Genomic DNA, 23,351 nt, shown 5'->3' on the forward strand with positions numbered 1-23,351 from the left:
GAGCGCCTGATAGGGGCGACAAATCACCGCCTCTTATCACTCTAACTCCACAGTCTCGACCAAAGAAGACTGATAACAAACTTCCCGTAGTATAATAATGGCGACTTGGGCCAGGTTAGGCGCTAGTTGGCGGAACGCAGTGAGAGGTTTGTGGCCTCTCAGAAGTGTATGGTATGGTCGTGCTGTTGGAGCGGGTCTGCTGGGCTCTGTTGTAGCTGGCGGATTTATTCGCTATAACAATGAACCCAGATGGACACTTTGGCCACACATCGTGTACGCGGAGGAGGTCGCGAAGGTAAACAAACTTCTCTAATCAGAGACAACTTTTAAAATAACCTCTTAACTTTTTAAAACGTCGTGTTGTCCGAGAAGTTAAAAACACAACAGACTCACTGTTTGCCGTTTTTTTGTTCGTAGAGTCACTAACATTATGCTGTTATCTTTTTTATGTTTAAAAGTAGCCTATTAAAATCAACCGATAATTGGCTTATACTATTATTATTATAATTTTTTTGCAGTATGGTAAATTGAACACGGAGAGTCAGTAAAAGCCTAATATGTCTTCTGTTGCAAATGATTGTTTATATACAAATTGTTTGAATAGTTTGGATTACACTGTTGCAATCACGTTGTAGGTGGAGTCTCACAGCAAACTGTAGAGCTACAGTCTACAAAGACTAGACAGCAAACTGTAGAGCTACAAAATGATTGGCACCCTTGGTAATGAACAAAGTAGCCAGTACAAATAATAATTTGCATTGTTAATGATAAAACTCACAAAAATCTAACCTTTCATTGAAGTAAAATAATTGAAAATGTGAGGAAAATCTCTTTATAAAATAAATGTTTTTCTCCAATAGACTTTGGCCACAATTAATGGCACCCTTTTATTTAATACTTTTTGCAAACCTCCTTTTGGCAAGATAACAGCTCTGAGTTTTCTCCTATAATACCTGATGAGTTTGGAGAACACCTGACAAGAGATCATTCCGTCGTACAGAATCTCTCCAGATCTTTCAGATTTCCAGATCCATGTTGGTGCTTCTCTTCAGTTCACCGCACTCATTTTATATAGGGTTCAGGTCAAGGGACTGGAATGGCCATGGCAGAAGCTTCACTTTGTGCTCAGTGACCCAGTTTTGTGTTAAAAATGTTTGTTTTGGATCATTGTTCTGATGGGAGATCCAAACAAGGCCCGTTATAAGATTTCTAACAGAGGTGGTCAGGTTTAGATTTTTTTATAGAATCCATAATGCCATCTGAACAAGAAGTCCAGGACCACCAGCTGAAAAATAGGCCCAACATTTCACAGATCCTTTGTATGTTTAACTGGGCATGGGGTACTTTTTATCCCTGTATGCACCAAAGCTCATCTGGTGGGTTTGCTGCCAAAAAGCTCTATTTTAGTTTCATCTGACCACAGAAACTGGTCCCGTTTGAAGTTCCAGTCGTGTCTGACACCTGAATATTCTGGAGTTTGTTCTTGGATGAGAGAGGAGGGTTTTACTTGAAACTCTTCCAAACAATATGTGGTGATGTATAGGTGCTTTTTTTTTTTTTTAAATGTAGGCGCTCTACCTTAATTTTTTTTTTTTACAAATTATTTAAACTAATTTCTGCAATTGAATAAATGAATGAGGCATTTATATAACCCTTTACTATGTACTACTGTACACCCAAAGCGCTTTATACAGTTGTATTAGGGGTCTCTCCTCGACCACCACCAGTGTGCAGCATCCACTTGGACGATGCGACGGCAGCCACAAAACAACGGCATCAGTGCGCTCACCACACACCAGCTATGATGGAGAAGAGAGAGAGTCATAGAGCCAATTGAAAGTATAGGGATTATTATTAGGAGGCCATGATTGATGAAGGCCAATAGATGGAATTTGGCCAGGACACCCCTGTTACACCCCTAATCTTTCACAAGAGACCCACCCCCTGCTGGCCTCACTAACACTTCTTCCAGCAGCAACCTGGTTTTCTCAGGAGGACTCTCATCGAGGTACTAACCAGGCTCAACCCTGCTTAGCTTCAGTGGGCAACCAGTCTTGGGCTACAGGGTAATATGGCTGTGGATTCTCCAGCTGTGATCCTTGGAGAGTCTTTGTTTGGCCACTCAAACTTTCCTCCTCGCCGTGCATTAAGACAACACGCGTCCTTTTCCAGGCAGATTTGTAACATTTTTAGTTGATTGGAACTGTATTGCCCTGATGATGGAAATGGGGATTTTCAGTGCTTTAGCTATTTTCTTACAGACACTATATTTTGTGAAGCTTAACAATCTTTAGCTGCACGTCAGAACCATATTCTTTGGTTTTACTCATTGTGATGGATGATTAGGCTAAGGGAAGTTGGCCTTTGCGTTTCCTCATTTATATTCTATGAAACAAGAAGTCATGGCAAGACAATTTCATGTTCCTAGTCACCCTGGTGTGCTAAAAAAATGCAATTATGAATGGGAATACTTTAAAGATATTTTCCTCATAAGAATTTCATGGGGGTGCCAATAATTGTTGCCAATGTGTTTTGGTGAAAAACATTTATTTCATAATATGAATATTTTAGTATTATTTGTATACTATAATATAGTATTTATTAATGTTTTAAATTAGTTTTTTTTTACAGTTTCATATGGTTTTCATTTTATTTTATGTTTTAGTATTATTTGCATGTATGTCTTTTGTATTAGTTTTTATATTTCCATTTGACTTTAATTTATTTTGATTTCAGTTTGTTTTAGTAATTTTAGTACTTCAACTTATTTCAGTTAGCTGACAAGGCAACTTTGTTTCCATTTTTTTAAGGTTAAGATTTTTATCTAATATTTATATTTTATGTCTATAAACAAAACTATTTTAATCGTATTAGTTTTAATTAACAATCACAACACTGCTCTCCTGTTGTCCCTTCTTAAAAAGTCATAGAATTGCCTCTTGCTCTTTGTGTAAAATAATACTGAACTTTCCAGTCAGACATTATTTAAACACTATTCAAGTTATTCAAGTAAAGATAAGGGCTCATAATAATTCTAATGTCTCAAAATATTCTAGAGGCCAGGTTAAACTCTAGATACAATGCAAGTGCACATTTCATGAATGCAACGTGTACTCTTTCTTTCATTTTGGTATGTCTGTATAGAAAGAGGAGATCGGAGTACCACAAGTGTCCATGAGACGACTGCGGTTTAACCAGTTTGCCTCCATGATCTATGAAGATGAGCCATACATGACACCCAGAGACTTCCTCCATTCAGTCTTGATGGAGAAGGTGGATTGTAAGTGACTTGCCTTCATATGAATGTGCAAACACTCAAAAAGAGACCTGCACTAGGGAGGCACTATTATGTATAAATTAGTATGTGATATTGTTCATTCCTATTCTATTGGACTAAATAGAATATAGCTTTTACTTTAGGATGACAGTTTTTACCTTTACGAAAAGTGCATACTTTAATATTTCTGTTTCAATGTATCTCTTTATGTGGACTACTATCAAAATACACAAAGACCCCAAATTGCTGACACATGCAGCCTTCCCCTGTCTTTTACTTACACTCTCATTTATATTAACATGTTTCTGGTTTGAGTGTATATCCGAGTGAAAACGCTGTTTATCTGGAAGTCATCACCTCTGCGTGTTAGGCCTTGTATTCATAAAGTAAGCGTAATGTACTCCAGGATCTCTCCAAACACCACTACAGACCTCAAAGCCATTTTTTTCTGTTAATTTTCACTATGCTGCAAAATATTGTTACAATAATTTTTGGATCTTCCTCTTATAGGCAAACTTCCGAAAAAGATCCTGACCAAAGCAGTAAGTACATATTGTTAGTTCACATGAATGTTGCTCCGAAGACAAATAGACTAGCTCAGAATGAATATCATTCATATATGATCATCTGTGACCCTGGATCACAAAACCAGTCACAAGTCGCACGGGTATATTTGTGGCAATAGCTCAAAATACATTGTATGGGTCAAAATTATTGATTTTTCTTTTATGCCAAAAATCATTAGGATATTAAGTAAAGATCATGTTCCATGAAGATATTTTGTAAATTTCCTACCGTAAATATATAAAACATTTATTTTTGTGAGTGAATGCAGCACAATCCCGAACATTAATGGACAACTTAAAAAGACGAATTTCTCAATGTTTCGATTTTTTTGCATTCTCAGATTCCAGATTTTTAAATAGTTTTATCTCGGCCAAATAGTGTCATATTCTATTCTATTTTTTTAAGGTTTTGTGGTCCAGGGTCACATATGTGATGTGATGTGTGATTTTGCTGAAAGTCTCACCGACACAATTAAAGCTTTGCCTTGTTATCTGACTGGTCAACTCTCAGGATGTGGACAATATGATATGGGTGGCTTCCAGGGCTGAGGCAGGAAATCTCCTGTTAAGAGGAATCGGAGACAAAGGTAAATGTTGAGCAAACACATGCCTCATCGAGGAAATGTCACAATTAAAATATAATTTTGAAATATGTTGTTTCTATTTACATAATTGAGTGTTTTAATTAACAAAATTAACATTGAATCTCCTTGTCTGAACAATTATTTTCAGGGCTGATCTCTTACACAGAGTACCTGTTTCTCCTCACTATTCTTACAAGTAAGTATTCCTGGCCTTTTTTACATCATTTCATAAAGAGTTTTCTATCAGCTACGTCAGTTTCCCATCCTTGGAACCAATTATTTTTGTGACGTTCCTGAAGTCGGATTCTTTGACCCTGTATCAAAATTCGTCTGCACCGTCCTGCACTGCTGATGAATTCACAGCATCATGGCTAAATTCATTTTTAGCTGAGTTTGCAGTATTATATGAATGCAATAAGAAAGAGAGACTGGCCTTTGTGAAATAATACAAGCACAATAATTAGATAATGCATCATTGTCCTTGCTGGTTGCATGCCACATTAAACATACAGTATGACAATATAGTCCAACTTGGGAACAAAATAATTTGAGAGATTTGATGACTTGCTTTCTCACAAGGGAGGGAGACAAAATCATTAAGTGGACTCAAAGCCAAAATAATTCCTTATGATTCTCATTCCTAGTCTCAAAAGTCACAGAAGATGGGTAGAAAGAACTGTTTAATCACTTTCTGGTTCGGCACCAAAACTTACTGGATCTCATTCACAAACTTGTGCGTGAAATCAGCATATGAATGTTTTCATGAACAAATCATGATTCATCAATAACTGTCATTCTAATATGTATTCCAAATTTACGAACAAATGTAGGAACAGATGAAACTACTCATTTGCAAAAATCACATATGCCTGGTGGCCTTATAAATGTTAAGATGACATTTTATACATAGATATAGGCCTTAAAGTGCCCCTATAATGCTATTTTAAAGGTTTCTAATAGGTCTCCTACAACAGGTTTACATGCATCAAAGGTAAAAAAACACACATTTTCTCATAATATATAATGCACATCACCACATTTTTCAATGATTCTCAAACAACTCGTCCGATGATTCAGTTTCTCTAAATCCCTCCTCTCCGCAAGCTACTGTGCTCTGATTGGCCAGATGGCCCAGTCTGTTGTTATTGGTCTACCGCTTACAGCTCCTGTCGGAAACGAAACGGCCATTACCATACCTGAACTTCAGCTCTGGAGGCTTCCTAAAAGCTCAGCGATTGCACACTCTAAACTAAAGACGGTAACGATGGCGTCGATTTTACCATATCAATATATCAAACTAGTTATTCAACCCAAACCTCCATCGCATGGATACGCTACTCAGTTTGACATTATGGGATGTCACGACCGGCTCAAAGCTGTGGCAAATGAATGGAGGACATAGTGAGTTGGTTTGCAAGAATAAACATTTATTAACATAAATAGAAAAATATATAAAAACAAGAAAACATCTTGTCATCTGTAATGTTTGTCTGGTGCATGGATGTTAGTGTATCAAAGATAGAAATCAAAATACTCCAAAACAAATATCAAAAGCAAGTTAAACTAACAAACGAAAGCTAAAATCAAACACAAAAGCTAAAATCAAACACAAAAGTAGGGCTGTGCGATATTGAAGAAAAATGCGATATGCGATAACTCCTTAAATAATGCGATATTCGATATGCGATACGATAATGCTTAAAGTGTGTAAAATAAACTTAAATAATCTTTAAAATATATTTAAAATGATATAACCTACATGTGTTTTACATTCTTTTTATGACAAGAAAACATCCTTATAACTTGTGAAAGTGAACATCAGTGTTTTACTGTAGCGTAAGAAGTGTTATTATAACATCAGTGTAAACCTCAGGGTTTCAGATTATCCTACATAAGGTTTATTTAATAAAAGATACTGAATCATAAAATATAAAAATAAAACATTGCTTAGTTTTCACTGTATGTATTAAATATATCCTGATACTTATTAAAGCTAAAAAAAACTTTGTCTTTTGTTCATGACCCCATTTATTGCAAGCTGTTGCGATATGGATATTGCAATATATACATTTGCGATATTTCGATAAATTCGATATATTGCGCAGCCCTACACAAAAGCTCAATCAACACCAACACAGCCTAAACTTTTATAGAGGGAAGGTGGACATCGTTCCGTTGAAGAGCCTCATAGCCACACCCACTGGCCGGCCATTGCAGGAAGAGTAGGAGACAGCGTATATGTTAGCTGAGCACTAACGTAAATGACTGATGTAACATTAAAGTTTCTAAAATAAATCTTGCTCCATCATTTATAGTTTCTTAAAGTAGTAAGAACAACCAACAATCTGCAGTAAAATTAATTTTAGCTAATAGTTGGCCCACAGCTGATAAGCAGAATTATCTCAGTAAGATGTGAGTTGCCAGTTAACCCAGAGACCTACACAAAATAAAAACACAAAACTACATATGTTGATCACCCGGTAGAATATATATATATATATCAGTAATTAATCATACTTGAATTACATACAGGTTGTGATTCTGAGGAGCAAGCTGGTCCAAATAATGTGGGTACTGTACCATCTTTAATGGATGAGAGTTTTGTAAATCCCATTTAGATCTCACAGAGATTTGAGAAGTATCTCGTCAACAGGTTATACTGCTGTTGTATCGCTGAGGTAAATTAAACCTCTGACTCTTCACATCTTCATTCTTTGGAAGGGTTTAAAAAGAGAATTTGCTTTTGCAGGGCAGAAAACAGCGTCTTCTTGACATGTACACAACACGAACAACCTGCAGTGTTTGAGACTGGGGCGGGTCATAGACGTTGTTCGCAGGCAGCCAATGAAGACCATAGTCGGGCATTATGCAAATGTATTTCTACGTTACGTATGCAGGTCACGGAAGTGAGGCTGGAATTCCTGACGACTCGACATATATTTATTATTAAAAGCATAAAAATGTATAGCTTGAGAGCTACGAGGTTCCTTTGCATAAAGATGCAGATTCACATATGTAGCAGATCCGCGTATGTACAACTGGCTAATCTGAGATGCGACGAAGGAAAAGGGTGTGCGGAAAGCCCTTATATGGACATAATTTGGGTGTTTTATGCAAATTACTCGGAATTGCTCAGAATTTATTAATGTTAGAACAAGGTTAAGAATTTGTGTGCGTACGCGCAATGAATTAGGTGAAATGTTTTGCTGAGAAATTTTCCTGTGCGTATAAAAACTAATAATTCACGCAGCTATTAGTGATTGAGACCCATTGTTCTTTAACTGCTTGAGTACAATCAGAATATTGTCTAAAAATCTAACAATCCTAGTTCGGGTGAGTTTGCAGTAGGTATGTACTTGAATAGATGCACATTTGGTGGACAAAAAGTCTGTTAAGTACCAGCAGTTTTAGTCCCGTTCTACAAGTTTAGAGCCCTATGTTTGTTTTTGATATAAAGTTTTGCTAATTTGCCGGCAACGCCAAAAATACTGCATCTTCACTCAGTGCTTGTTGTGAAACTATACTGTATTTATAACATCACAATTATATCACAGTTGTATTTGTGATATTTACTGACAATGGGGCAGCTTAAACCCATTAGTCTTTTCCTCCTTGTAGCCAGTATCCATTGCTTTACTCCTTTTAACTGCATTGTGATTCCAGAACCTCAAACAGGATTTCATATTGCTTTCAAAATGCTTGACATTGATGGCAATGAGCATGTGGACAAGAAGGAATTTCAGAAGGTATGGCATGTCTTGTCACACATGTTTTCTCATACTCAAATTGATAATAAGTGCAAATGTGAAAGAAAGCTTTTTTTCTTTGAAATTAATTTAACTAATAAATTTCTCCTGACTGGATTTATACATTATGGAATGTAAGTAGTGTGGTCATTAGGGTCTTTATCTGCTTTGTTTCTGTTAATGCTGGCATGAGATGAGACCAATGTGCACCAGGTATGTGGGAATGGTTGATGCATGATTGGTGCATGATAGGAGCATCAGAAAAATAAGTGAATTAGTTGAATTTAGTTTGATTTAAATGTTTGGTCTATTCACAAACATGGATCAGTGTGCCATGTGGTGCAGAAGATTCACATAAGCTCAAAAAGCTGTTTGAATAGACTCATCATTTTCACTTCAGAGCATATCTACATCCCACTGCCCCTTAACACACAAACACATGCATAAAAACTAGAGAATATCTGAGTAAATAAGTAAATCTGAATGTGCATGACTTCTTTTACTAACTTGACTCTCTTTTTGAAGCTGAAGAAAGTTATTCGACCGAGGAAAGAGCTGCTAAGGCAGGGTGGGGCAGAGGTGGGTACATGTTTAAGTTCAGCAACTTTGCATGTTATATGGGAGATTTCGAATTTGTTATTCCTATATTATGTATAGAAACACTTCTTAGTTGTGTTCAATATTAAAGTTCAGTTGTTTAATATCTTTGTAAACACATTTGTTACATTTAAAAGTTTAGGCAAACAGCATTGTCTGTTTCTCTACAGATTTCAGACAGTGATAATGAGGTCAACACTACACTACAGGTTTTCTTCTTTGGGAAAAATGGCAATAAAAAACTCCACTACACAGATTTTTGCAGGTAAAGCAGCATTACCCAAAATGCACACTACCTCTGGTTACTTTAGTATGTTTAAGTGTCTGTGATTATTAAAAATTATAATTGTGTGGTGTCTGTAGTTTTAGGCTATTTGATTGCGTTATATATACATTTGTAAACTTAGTGAAGTTAAAATCATAAGTTATTTGTTGCCTTTACTTTGATTTTCCACTCACTAATTTCCTTTATGTATGCTACAAAAATAACGTAATTGATTCTGAATAGTGTTAAGTGTAGACATGAGATTAACAGAATACAGCAACATAAGATCGATAGGTCTATAAGATTGTTTTGTAAGAAGTCTCTTATACTCACCAAGGCTGCATTTATTTGATAAAAAACAGTAATATTTGAAATATTATTACAATTTTTAAAAAACTCTCTCCTATTTTCCTATATTTTAAAATGTAATTTATATATGTGATGGAAGGGCTTATTTTTCAGCATTATTACTCCAGTCTTCAGTGTCACATGTTCCTTCAGAAATCAGTCTAAAATGCTGATTTGGTGATCATTAAGCATTTCATAATTATTATCAATGTTAAACATATAGGGCCAGATTTACTAACAGCATGTGCCAGCGCAAACACTCTTTTGGCGTGATTTGCTAAAGTTTGTGAGTCAATTTAGTCAATTGTATGGTATTTGCCCCATTATTTAATGCCCCAAAAAAAACACGTCTTAAACCAGACGCTAATTTGCACTGCTCTCTAGATTGTGTAGGTCATTATGGAAATGATCCGGCTGCGTATGTGTTTTTTAATTTGCACGTTGTCAGTAGATCACTCCCATCGGCATTTTTATGGGATTGTGCTCTCACGCTAATTTGACCTGTTTGGTAAATCTGGCCCATGATATTTTTGAGGAAACTATTTAAATATTTTTAAAAAATTCAGGATTATTTATTTAATAGAGAGTTCAAAATAACAGCATTTATTTAAATAGAAATCAATTTAATGCATCCTTGATGAACAAAATTATTTTCTTCACAAAACAAATCTTCTGAACAGTAGTGTAAATGTAAAACAAACATTGTTCAAAGTAAGTCGGGTAACTCATCTCCTGTCTACCAACTATCCTGTGTTTTAACTTTTGATTATCCTTGAGAGATATTTCAAGGATTTTGTTTTGGTTTTGTGAAGTTTTATGGAAGATCTGCAGGCGGAGGTTCAAGAAGTTGAGTTCCTGCGGTTTTCTAAAGGGATGAAGACCATGAGGCGAGAGGACTTTGCTGAATGGCTGCTTCACTACACCAATGAAGAGGACAATGAGGCATACTGGGACAACATGAGGAAGAGGATCCCCACTGGACAGGTAACATGTTTTAAACTCTAATACTAATAGTCCTGAATATTATTAAAATACAGCCTTGGCCAAAAGAATCGGCGGTGGCATTAATTTGGTGTTTCATAAAGGTTGCTGCTTCAGTTGTTGTGGTGTTGATTCGCTTTATTTGTAGATTATTGTGCAGAATAGTCAGACGCATTGGTAACACTTTATAATAACTGCACGCTATTAATCATTAGTTAAGCATTATTAAACAGTTAATTCATCATTTATAAAGCATCAATAGACATTAATAAGCAGTTTATAAATACAGCTTTAAATGCTTTATTCTCGATTTAGAAGCATATCTATAATGTGTTTGATAATTATATTTTCATACTTCATTTAGAAATGATAAATTGATCATTAAGTATAGCATTATTTACAAACCATTTATTTAGGAGTTGTCAGTGATTCATCAGGTCACTTTGTAGGTAAATGTTGTAAATTCAGGTATACTGTAACTGTATAAAGCATTTAGTGGTCAGTTCACTTTTTGTGAGCTCATCTAAAGTGAGGACTATTTATGGCTTGTAAAGCATTGAACAAAAGTCAAAAGAGTTGAACTACTGATTTAGAGAACTCTGGAACCTGTTTACCTGAAGGCCAACTGCCATTTATAATAAAACCATCAATTGGCCGAATTATCTTGTGAAAAAAATTGTGATTTACATTATACATTTCATTTAAATTGTAATATAAATTTAAAAGAAAACTTTATTTATGACATAAGAAGCGTTATTTGACATCAAATAAAGACCTTGTGCATTTGTAGCATCCTGTAACATAATTCCATTAGTATATTTTAAAATGTCTTGTTAAAAAGTGTCTGTTTTTTTGTCTTTGTCAGAGCATCACCTTTGATGAATTTAAAGCATTCTGTCTCTTTACCAATAATTTGGAAGACTTCGCCTTCTCAGTAAAAATGATTAATGATGCCAACAAGCCAATAGGAATGGGTAAGACTGATCTGGATGCCAATAGTTTTAACTTTTAATAATCATAGCTGATTGGCCTAATACATTTCTTGATATTTTCCAAGTTGTGTTGATTGAGTCAATAAAATGCATAACAATCTCCCTCACTATGTTGCTCTATAGCTCAGTTTAAGCGAGCGGTGAAGATAGCGACAGGCCACGACCTGTCGGAGAACGTTTTGGACACCGTTTTTAAGATCTTTGACCTGGACGGGGACAACTGTCTGAGTGATAAAGAGTTCCTCACTGTGATGAAAGACAGAATACTTCGTGGACTCAGGGTGAGAAACCATTTAGCCCTTTAATTGATAATTAATTATTCATTTGCAGAATTGTATTTATTTAATTTACAATGTTGTGCTAAAATGAATCATTTCATAAAAATCATTAGTGTTAAAAGAATTATTGGTAGTAAATTCTGACATAAATTCTAATGTCGATGCTGACAATAATACTCATGATGGACATTAATCTAAAGAGCAGTTATAGCCCAATCTTGTGACAGTAGTTGTTAATCTTTGTGAATGTGTGTAAGTGGCTCAAAGCAGCAACTGGTAGACTTACTGAAGATTGCACCTGTGTGTTGCATAGGTTCAGCCCCAGCTGGGTATTTCTGGTTATTGGAAATGTGTGAAGAGAGAGACACTGCAAGGAGCTCAAGAGGCACTCCGTGAAACCGGCAGCCCTGTCTGACACAGGAAGAGGTCTGGCTCGGAGTATCATGTGGCGAGCTGTATGTGCTAATACTTGCAATTCCATATACTTCTGGGGAGGAAAATTAATTCCTTACAAGCACCAGGGCTTGTTGTACTGTCAGTTAAAAAAGAATCGTGTCCTTTAAAACGTTTACATGGGTCCAGAGAATATTGCTTTTAAAGTGATATTACCGTTGACCCAAAACATATTAAATACTCACAATTAAGATTATAAACAATCTTTTATATAAAAATTGGTTTCATGATTTGTTTGTTTTCTGTTTTTGTTTTATTGAAAATCTGTGATGTGTTCTTCGGCCTTGAATTTGTGAAATGGCCTGTGTGTGTACACTCCAACACGATTACACTGTCTGTTCGTGATTTTTCTTATGTGGATTGGTAACTATTTAATAATTAACATGTTTAATTATATTTAGCATTTATTTTACTTGGGATGTGGTATTGTTTACATAGAGGTTATATGTAAATCTTTTCTGTTATATAAGATTCTAATCTAATCATCTAATACAGAGTTTGAATTATGCAATCATTACCCCAAAACTCTAATCTAGAACACGTTTGTACTGGAATTGGTTGCTTTTGGGGCTGTTTGTGACTGAACAAAATGAGCAAATCCATCCTAAGTAAGCACATTGTAAAACTTTTTTAACAAAGTTTTGTCCTTTTCATTTGTGAAATTGAAATTAGATTATAAATACAGTTCTCTTGTTTTAAATTGAAAGACTCCATGTGAGCCCATGTGGTATCTGTGATGACAATCTGTTTTAGCTGTGTTTAATCTGTGTTTTTTCCAGTTATTGTTGGTTGTTGTATACCATAGGCTATACATGTTATTTTTATTTTTTCAATTTTCAATCTTAAAAAACAAAATGCTACAATTTTCCATTAATAATCATGTGGTAACTAACTATCAATCGCTTATTACACATATCATTGCATAATTATGTTTACGTTTTCTTTGTTGTCTTTTTAAACGTACATAAGCTTGCCTTTTAATCGACGTCTGCAAAATGCAATTTATTCCACATTGAAACACTTCGAAAGTAACTTATTTAATAATCCACATATGTAACATTCTGCTATTAGCCTATGTTCACAGTTAGCTATATATGGACAGTTTTACTTAAGGTTCAAGTTGCTAAACTAGTGAGTGAGTCTGGACTCTGAAACTTGCTGCCGTTGAAAACTCTTTTGGAAGATGCGGCTCGTGACGTCAGGAAGGCTCTCGCGCTCTGGCTCACAATTGGTCCATGGATGCTGCGCGAGAGCTCTTGTCACCCGAGCAGCCGCCGCGCGCCAGCCAAGACTCTCGCATCTCTTAAACAAAATCCTCTCTTTTACACTCTCAAAACAAACGGACTGACAGCGTCAACAGCAATACCTACACTACTTCCAAAACCAAGCGCCGCTGCGTGGAGACCGGAAAAATGCGAGCGACAGTGACGGGTTTGTCTTTTGTTCTGAGCTTGAATCTTGATTTGTTTATCTTTTAGTAGTTTGTCAGCGCGAGGCAATGGTCGCGAGAATCTTTTTGGAGAGGGCGCTGCGCGTGTGTGAGAAGGCTCGTTAAACACACAGACGTCTCAAGTGTCGGGTGCGCGCTAATGAATAGACTTCACTGAATTGATTTTTATATTTAGAGCTTTAATGCGCCTCTTCTCCCAACGGAAACTAGTGGACAGCGCGGCAGAAACGGACACACGCAGCGACCCTGCAGCATGGCATTTTTATGACATTTAAAGCTCTAATAAACATACGGACAGCTCGGAGAGGAGACGCTGACTGGTTTTTATGTGCTTTCTAACGATTTTTGGTGTGCTAACGCGGTGTAAACTCCTGTCGGTGACAAAATGATGGCTGGCGGAGCAGTTCAGGAGAACGGGGTCTTCTCCAGTCCTCAGCACCTTTCTCAGTCGCCACACATGGACCAGGATCTCTCCGATTCCCGAAAGAGACCTCTGGAAACACCGACCGAAGCGAGCGATACCAAGCGCTCCAACACCGGAGGTAAGATCCGATCGACAGTTCGCGGGTGTTCAGGCAGCACTCGGGCCTGCGGCTCTAAATAAAGTCATGTCAATCGAGTCGCGTGCCTAGTCCACTTTTACGTTTGTTTGTTTTTTCTAAATGCTCTTTTAGTTCTACTCTACGGGAGTTTAGATGGTAAGAATTGAGAGAATTGCCCTTTTTTTAGTTCGTAAGAGGCTGTTTTAAGCACGTGCAATTAAATGCTACAGCAGCGCTACAAATAATTAATAGGCTACTACAATTAAAAGGGGCCTGACCCTGTATGACCCCGTGGTGAGGATGTGTGGTGGTGGTCGCCCCTCTGGATCTGAAGCTAAATTGAGCAGAAAATGAATGAAAGGGGGAGAGAACACATGCTGCTGTAGTTTAATCTCTATTCATATGCAGTAACAGACTCCAATGGAAACAAAAGATTGAACTCCCCTCTATAGCTTCTTTTGGAGCTTTTAATACATTAGGGTCCATTTTGACTTAGTTTCCTTAAGGTGTTGATAATGTACATCACTTGTGCGTATATCACAATTCTTCTTCTTTCTTTTTTTTTTTTTTACATCTTAGATATAATTTAAAACTATGCTGAGTTTCTAGGTTGGATTTTGCTATTAGATTTAGATTGTTATCCATAGTCTATTTTTTGAGACGGTGGTCTGAGTCATTGCTCTTTAAATAATAGCTGTGAAGGTCACGTGATGCATGTTCGAGAGCGCTTCTTTTACTATAAACGTGAGTGTTTGGGCATGTTAGATTGGGAGCAAGCGAAAAGAAAATTTCAGCAACGTTGTGTGTGAACATTACATTAAAGTGAGTGTTACGCACGGGGCGGCAGTTCCCGCTGTGGAGACCAGGTGCAGCTGTCCAGCGTGTGTTTTAACCTCGTTTTAACTAACATCACCCCGCATTAGGGTCACACACACACACACACACTCTCTCTCTCTCTCACTGACTGCCGCGCGCGTTTTTTAGATTATGCCCAAATAATGGTTTTCAGTGTTCAGAGCTAATGAGATGAGTAGCCTATGTTATGAAGGGTTTATAAGTTGAATTCGTTGAGACCGCAACTTCTGAATCTTCTACACACAACTAAACTATAAACATTAGACAAACGTTATTACCTAACGAGTTTGATCATTCGTGCTATTTTACACTGTGAAATTATTATCGTGAATAATTTACACTGCTATTTTATTTTGATTCTGACTTTGCTTAGTGACAATATGCTTCATAGTAATGCAATGGCACAATTTACATTGTATTACTTTTCACATTTTATTATTAAACACAATTTGTTATTATCATTATTTTAAATAATGAGATGCTTTAATATACAAATGATTTAAAACTGTTTCTAAGTTCAGTATGGGCTGTACAGGATACTGTTATTATCTTCTAAGGGTTTGGTGAATTATACAATAAAACAAATTGAAGGCTAGCAAGCTGAAGGCCTATTATGCACTGTAAAACACAAATTAAAAACTTGAATCAAATTTAAATCAAAGTTACAACCTGCAGTGAGAAGTTCATTGATTTTTTTTTTTGTATTACTTTAATGATTTTCTAATTTAACTACAACTAATGCTGAAAATCTAGCTAAAATTCAGAAAAGTTTGAAATTGAGTAGAAATGACAGAAAAGTTTAATGAAATAGATGAAATGAAATAGATACAAAGAAAGAGGCTTTTATAATGATGAACACTTTTGACTAGTGTGTTTGACAGCTTTTGTAAATGCATCTCATTAAGCACAGTTTAATGATCCATCTTTTATTTAGTCAGTAAGTTAGTTAGTTATCTCTTTGTTCACTGGCAGTTCAGACCATCTTTAATTCTGTCCACCTATCTGGCTTTGTTAATTAAAACAAAATCCTATCAATGGACGCACCCTTCCCCCTTACATGACCTTTGACCTGAAGAGGGTGACGAAGAGGATGGTCAGTGATTGAGATCTTCTTTATGTCCTCCCTTTTGTAAACAGCCATTGATTGCTGATGCTAATTTCACCAGTGCACACACAGTTAGAGTGTGTGTGGCCTCTTACCAGTTGCAATTGAAATGGCATGTTAATGCTGCTAATGGAGGTTTTGGCAGAGCTATTTATGTTGGTGGGTTTTTGTGCAGTTCGGTATTGGATCAAAAGGTGCGAGCGAGAGAGAGAGAGTGAGAGCGAGCCGAGAGAAGGACACAGGTGCCCTTGCAGTGTGTGGTGACGTGAGTTGACTGTGAATTGGGCAGGTGGTGGGGAAAGGAGGGGCTAGAGAGAGAGAGAGAGAGAGAGAGAGAGAGAGGGCTCATGTATTCTAGAATGTCCAGTGGATGTGTTGAACGTGATCGGTTTGCCTGAGCAGAAGCATCTATACTTCTGCATGCTGCATCCGTGATACCCAGCAGAGCACATCGATATACCTAGTATGGATATGTAGGGAATTTATCAAGCTCAGCTGAAAAAAGCTACTATGCAAATTAAGTATGACCCTGGGACTGAGCTCAGACACCAATAATAAGACCCCCCCCCCAGGCGCCGTATGAGCGTGCACCTGCACGCTTGCGCTGGTTGGGTATAGCGTCGCTGGATTTATAGGCAGTAATTTACTTGGCCGGCCCCTTGGCGCTCTGCGGCAGATCCTTTCTGCCATTTTCAAAAATCTCTCTCTCTCTCTTTCTCGCTGTGTTTCCAACATGGCCGTCCAAGGAGCCCACTGCCTCCCCGCTTTCGCTCTATACCTCCTCTCCTCTCATGCAAGGTCACTCCCTCGCACTTTCTTTTTGTCTTTCTTTTTTGCTTCTTTCTCTCCCTCCGCAACCTCCCTCCATCGTACCTTTTCATATTTCACCCAAACGTGAGCGAGGCGCTACGTCTTTTATAGTGCTGCGTCAAAGTGGTGGTGGGGGGGCGATGGGAAAGAAAGCCTTGGTGTGTGTGTGTGTGTGTGTGTGTGTGACGCTGGGGAGGGGTGCGGGGTGATTGGACACGCTAGGTGCCTCTCTGTAGAATGCAGCACAGGGCTGGAGCTCTCGCTGAATATGGATGAGAAGGAAAGCAGAGGGTGATGCAGTAGGAAGATTCCCCCCGTCAGTCCGCCTCTGCCTGAACAATACCAAACCTCTCTGCTTCAAACACTCACTCACACACACATACACACACAGCACACACATACACACAGCACACAGCAATTGCATTGGTATCACACACAATCAGAGAAAGAGAGAGAGGGAAATTGAGGGAAAGAGAGCAAGAGAGAGAGACGGGGGCTGACTGCGGGTATGGAGGGGAGGATGCGCTGACGTTGTCCCCCTTTCGGATACGAACCTGGGGAAAAAGGTTGACTGGCCACATTCCTTGACGGCGGCAGAGCTTCTATGATCAGCCTGCAATCGGGCATCGCTCACAGGTCCAGCCTCTCGGCGTCCATGGCTATCTGAACCCCACCTCCAATACGCTACAGCAGAATGGGTAAGAAATTCGGTCCCCTTTTGTTGACTTGTTGAATGCGCGTGTGCGGATGAGTTGACCGTTTCGCTTTGCGTCTTTTGTTCTTTCGCCCTTTCTTCTCCCGTCCTTCGTTGGCGTCTCTTCATTCATTCTGTGGGAAGGAGAGGCTTGCTTGTCCTTGCAGTGTGCCTAGGACAGGCCCTCCTTTTCACATGCAGAGTGTGTGTGTGTGTGTGTGTGTGTGTTGCTTGGGGGTGGGGGGGTTTTAACAATGCAATCCCTCTTGACCCACTCCCTCTGTGTGTTTGCATGACACTCTGTTCACACTATATGTGCTGTGTGTAATCATAGGTTTGAGCCCGTAACCGTCTGCCTGTGTTAGCGGCTGTGTAAGTATGGCTCACTGGCAAACAGCAGCAACAGATTGTATTATTTACTCAGACACTCACTGCTGAAAACCTGTTACACCAGCTTTCCTTACATCATCACCGCAAGCAGGAGCGCATGGGTGAGGAGTGCTCCCAAAGCGCTCGTCATTCTCAAATCACTGCTGCATGAGAATGTGCTCTAGGTTTTCCTTTTAACAACAGGTAAGCGACAGCAGACCTTCCCATTGGCTCTTTGTGCCTTCAAAATGTCACCTCCAAGTCATCTTGGAAAGGATTGTGAGGCGGTCGTGATAGAGAGAGCGAAGTTTCGTTCCTCGCTGGCCAAGGTCAAACGGTCCACACGCCGACACTGCCGCTCTGTAATAAACGGCTGCCGGAGGTTCGCTTTTCTGCGATGCTGTGGCGCGCTGGTGCGACATACTTCAATGATTGCGAGAGCTCTGATTGCCCTTTCTATATCCTTTCCGTTCATATGAACGCACTCACTCTTTTCTTATCTCTCCTCCGGCTGCACTCTTCAAAAACCTCCATCATGGATTCCTGAGCGTGTGTCCACTGTGTCCTGTCCTCTTCCTCCGTTCACTGCAAAGTGCCCTCATTAAACAGTCTCTCTAACAGTGTCTGCATTCATTCCATTCACACTCGCACCCTCCCGTTCAACAGACCGGTCATTGATAAGATCGGGATCTGCCTAGCTGTGTGTGTGTGTGTGTGTTTGCTCGGCTGCAGCGAGCATCATGGACTGGAATCCTATCATTACCTGTCAGTCATGTGTGTGTGTGGCAGAGAGCATTGAGTCGGGTGAGGCAATGATGTAATGCATATCCCACTGCGCACCTGGAGCGCTGCAGAGGACAGGTACAGATTGAACCACTCTGCACTGCTCTATCCAGATCTCAATCTTGTCTACTAGCCCCTCTCGAGGGCCCTACGAAGGGAGCTAGTGTCCTTGTGTGAGCATTTGTGTATGACGTCGTCACAAGATGAAGTATTTGTTGGACACTGCATGTGTTTTATAGAGAAACCCTGATGTCAGTCCAGTGCAGAGAATTAAAAAAAAAAATCTCTCACCCTCTGACATTTGCACACATTCATTTAACAAATTATTTTTCTCTGGAGTGACTGAGCACAGACCAAAGCCAGTCAGTCAGGGAGAGATAGAGAAAAAAGAGAGGGATGAACAAAAGAATAGCAATGCTGCAGTTACCCGCTTTTAGATCTGTATAAGTGAGATGGGAATACAGTTTTTATTTTCCCTTTTCCAGAGTTTCATGCGTTTCTATAGGAATGTGTGGAAATGTGTGTGATTGGGCCGCTCTGTGTTTTTCTCGAATTGTCTTTTCAATTTAAATTCTGCTCGGGTATCTTTCTAACTGTGCATTGCACGTTCAACTGCGCTTAAGCGACTTATACTGCATGTGAGCTGCATGTCTTTCTTTCTTTCTTTCTTTCTTTCTTTCTTTCTTTCTTTCTTTCTTTCTTTCTGACTGTTAGACTAGATAATGTATTATAACTGAAGCTAATGTTTGCTTTGATCCTGGTGCCATCTACTAACTGGCCCTCCCACTCGTGGCTTGATTATATATGCCTGGGCTGACAATTACATTTCATTGGATTTCCCAGATTCCTAGATTTTCTGGTATTAATGGGATTGTCTGGATAGGACGATTGATCACATATCGACCAGACTGGCCTTCCAGTTGTGAGAGTGTGTGCTGCATGTCTGGAAGAACTGCACAAATGCTTCACGCTAGCATTAGTGTATAGGTGACGTTTGTTGTGATTTGGAATATATCAAGCCTTCCGATAGGAGAGTCAATCAGAGTTGCTTAGAGACCATAATATTTTCACCTTCTCCTTGGTGCCCCTCCCCTCTCCTCTTCCCCTTATATGTCCTTTCCCTTCCTAGTTGCTGTTTTCCTTTACCACTCCCTGTCTTTTCCTTTCTGTAGAATATTCCTTTCTTTATTCCTAACAAATCTTTTGCATCTGAGCTGATGCTTTCATATCTTTTTTTCATTCTTTGCATGTTTTTTTATTTATTATTAGTGTGTTTGCACTTATTCTGCAGTCTCTCTCTCCCCTTGTATCTCTGACTCTCTCTCTCTCCTCCTCTCTGCAGTGGTAAAGGGTCAGCTGCTAGAGATTGGGGGCATTTGAGTCTGCGAAATCCATCTTATCTTTCGGATTTACTACAGTCTCTGAAAGACACTGATATAGTACACAAACACAATGTACTTTTGTACTTGCTTCCTTTTTGTCCCACAATACATTAATAAAATTACCTTAAATGCCATTTCTGCTACAAATCAAAATAGTTTTTTGCTGTGCCAACAATAACATTTAGAAGGATATATCAAGTATTCAACATTACTTGAGCTATATAATGTCACTGTGATGTCACCTTCTGGTACTTTCTTTGCTTTAGCAATGGACTCTGGTCCATATGTTGTGTTTAGGAAGTGTAATATTGTGGTGGGAGAGGGAAGCCTTGTCCCCCTGGGAACCCCTGAGTGACTTATGCGCTGTTGGCTGGGTTCTTCTGGACAAATCTGAGGATTTAGCATCCATATGCTCCTGCCTGAACAGCCTTCCAGGCAATTACCCACAAGCCCACAGCCTCAGTATAGTGAAGTGCTACTGCCTACACACCACCCGCCACATATTCTCACTTAAACCTCAACTTCTGACTGTGACACAGAACCTCCATGCTTAAGGATCTGAGCCAGTCGACCCTGTGTGTGTGTGTGTGTGTGTGTGTGTGTGTGTGTGTGTGTGTGTGTGTGTGTGTGTGTGTGTGTGTGTGTGTGTGTGTGTGTGTGTGTGTGTGTGTGTGTGTGTGTGTGTGTGTGTGTGTGTGTGTGTGTGTGTGTGTGTGTGTGTGTGTGTGTGTGTGTGTGTGTGTGTGTGTGTGTGAGAGAGAGAGAGATGGCAAAAAATAGTGAAGGACAGAAAACACAGAGATAGTTTGGTTAAATTTAGACCTCTACCAACCCAAAGCAGGTCACTTTATCTCTGCGTGGGGAAAAAGTGGGACAGAGGCAGAATCAGTAGGAACTCATCAGGGAGAGAAAGAGAGCGAGGAAAAAGTGAAGAAAGAAATATAAATGGAAAAGGAGGGGAAGTGAACAAAAGAACCAGACGCGTCTCTCTACATGTTTTGTTTGTATATTGTTTGAAAAGGAGTCGCCGTAGTGAGGTGCACTCATGTGGTCTCTGGTTAGCTTCATGAGGTTTTCAAAATGTTATATAATCTTACTACAGTTTAAAAAAAATGTGCAACGCATCCCAAAAATACTCTGCATTAAACATGATTACAGATTGCACATACCTAACAACAAAAATTATATTTTACACAAGTATTATTGCTATTATTATTGTACAATTATAAATTATTTTACTATTACATATACAGTGATGCTGTTAATTTACCTTTCCCCCCCTTTTATGTCTAACTTTGTGTTTGTTTTTTGTGTGCGTGTGCAGAGGAGGGTGAATATTTCTTGAAGGTGTTGATTCCCAGCTATGCTGCTGGTTCAATCATCGGTAAAGGGGGTCAAACCATCGTCCAGCTTCAGAAAGAGACTGGAGCCACCATCAAACTGTCCAAATCTAAAGACTTCTACCCAGGTATGCACATCCTCTGTCTGGATTTAATGATGATCAACATTACTTATTTCAGAGCTAAGCACATATATTTTATTTTAAATACAAAAATGATCTGTCTATTATTAGATCTGTGTTATAAATCCTCAGTTAAATCATTTAATTTACTGTGTAACAGATGGTGGAGTTAATAGTGCCATGCATAACTCTCTTTCAGACTAAACACTCTTGAAAATAAAGATCCTTCAATGTTTTTTTCTTCTTTTATCAGTAACTATTTTTCACTTTATAGGATTCTTAGAGACAGTTTTGTTTTATGATGATGGGTTCTTCAGTTCAGTATGTTGGTTTCTGGGTTCTTTAAAGCACATGGGTGTTTTTGTAATGAATAAACGGTTCTAAGGTACTTAAAGGTCTTCTATGGCATCAATCTTTAAAACCTTTTTTTTATTAATTGGAGGAGACTTTATTTTTAGGAATGAAGGATAAATGTTGTGCATTTTTTTTTAGAATAAACAATCTTTACTCTCACTGATAGTTTTTTTTTTTTTTTTTTTTTTTTACTAGCAGATTTTTGCAAGATAAAATTTCTAGAATTGTAGAAAACAGCAATCTTGGCAGTGTTCTGAACGTTATGCAGAAGGTCCGATGGAGGTAGATTAATGTGTACGAGGACGTTTACAGATGTTGGCCTGTTTGTGTCATTGACTATTGTGTCTTTTCCACCATGTGTCATTAAGAAGCTGCTTTATGTTGTAGCGTTAAAAAAAAAGGCTGAGAATGACAGTGGAAAATGTGCCCATAGGGAGAGGAAGTAAGTGTGTGTGTGTGTGTGTGTGTGAGAGAGAGAGAGCGAGCGGAGAGAGAGAGAGAGAGAGAGAGAGAGAGAGAGAGAGTGTGTGTGTGTATGTGTCGCAGCTGTGAAGCGTACAGCTGAATATTGTGAACATAATTTGTCTGTGAATAACTATGTTTTCATTCATTAAACACACTCGTTACAAACTATCCTGAGACCACCTGTTCTGCCTTTCACCCTTCTACTAAAACACACAAACACACATTCTCGCTCTCACTTGCTTTTGCAGTTTTTTAATCTTGCAAATTCACCTTTCATCATCCCACCAATTTTAAAATATTTTATAGTTTTCAAATAATTTATTTTCACTGTGTTTATTCTAACTGCACAATGTCGTAGTAACACACAATATGATAGAACCCCACAGTTATTCACCAATCAGAAATTAAATGAGAATTACTTTGTTCAATTTAATTTCCTGAATTTGAATTGAATCCTACATTTAAATTGAGGTAGCAAGCTGGATGCAGAATTGAAATTTGAATTTAATGTAAAGATTTAATGTCTCTTACTTTTAAATGAATTTTTAAAAAAAAAATTCATTTGGAAGTTCATACTACATGGATGGATGGATAGATATTTGATTTCTGTCTGGACCACTATCGCCAAACAAGATTGACAATTAGCATACAGTTTAGATTGGCGGTATGGTTCCGTTCTGAGTGAGAACTTCCTGCACATCCATGCAGCCTAGCATGGATAAAAGCAGCAATAACCCCCCTTAGGGTAAACCGAACAGAACCAACATCAATGTTTTGCAGATATCATTATTTCAAGATTTGAAAGTACAACATAATTCGAGAATTTATTCTGATTCAAGGGGAATCAGAATGCCAAATCCTGACTGGCGAGAGGAGGAGCTGGGGATGGTAATTCGCCAGAACTGACGCTATACGCTTGATTTCATCTAAATTAATCATTAATAAATTCCTCTTCCTGTAATTCCCATTCAAATTCAACTGTGTGCTGTGACC

At 38.4% G+C, this 23,351-nt stretch overlaps 2 protein-coding genes and 1 long non-coding RNA gene across 3 annotated transcripts in view; 2 read left to right on the top strand and 1 right to left on the bottom strand.

The window, feature by feature from the left end:
* micu2 (mitochondrial calcium uptake 2) lies at positions 1 to 13,359 on the top strand. Its single transcript, XM_079605881.1, has 12 exons — positions 1 to 295; positions 3,145 to 3,280; positions 3,788 to 3,819; positions 4,355 to 4,430; positions 4,576 to 4,623; positions 8,091 to 8,173; positions 8,699 to 8,752; positions 8,941 to 9,035; positions 10,196 to 10,367; positions 11,230 to 11,338; positions 11,480 to 11,637; positions 11,948 to 13,359. Exons 1-12 carry the CDS (start codon positions 98 to 100, stop codon positions 12,047 to 12,049), a joined length of 1,263 nt encoding a protein of 420 aa, XP_079462007.1. The 5' UTR covers positions 1 to 97; the 3' UTR covers positions 12,050 to 13,359.
* LOC306996212 overlaps positions 1 to 23,351 on the bottom strand; it is a 1,114,438-nt gene that overhangs the window by 622,024 nt on the left and 469,063 nt on the right. The gene's annotated exons all lie outside the window — the stretch shown is intronic.
* Positions 13,342 to 23,351, top strand: part of nova1 (NOVA alternative splicing regulator 1) — a 21,700-nt gene continuing 11,690 nt past the window's right edge. The window contains exons 1-2 of the mRNA XM_079605880.1: positions 13,342 to 14,079; positions 21,402 to 21,545. Coding sequence (XP_079462006.1) covers positions 13,923 to 14,079; positions 21,402 to 21,545 — 301 coding nt within the window. The 5' untranslated portion in view covers positions 13,342 to 13,922. The remainder of the gene's footprint in view (positions 14,080 to 21,401; positions 21,546 to 23,351) is intronic.

Source organism: Phoxinus phoxinus (genome assembly GCF_949152265.1).
Source record: "Phoxinus phoxinus genome assembly, chromosome: 3".
Taxonomy (NCBI): Eukaryota; Metazoa; Chordata; class Actinopteri; order Cypriniformes; family Leuciscidae; genus Phoxinus; species Phoxinus phoxinus.

Coding starts and splice junctions, on each gene's coding strand:
- micu2 (XM_079605881.1), top strand. CDS start 98: ATGGCGACTTGGGCCAGGTTAGGCGCTAGTTGGCGGAACGCAGTGAGA. Junction 3,820..4,354: donor AAAAGATCCTGACCAAAGCA/GTAAGTACATAT, acceptor GTCAACTCTCAG/GATGTGGACAATATGATATG. Junction 11,638..11,947: donor GAATACTTCGTGGACTCAGG/GTGAGAAACCAT, acceptor TGTGTTGCATAG/GTTCAGCCCCAGCTGGGTAT.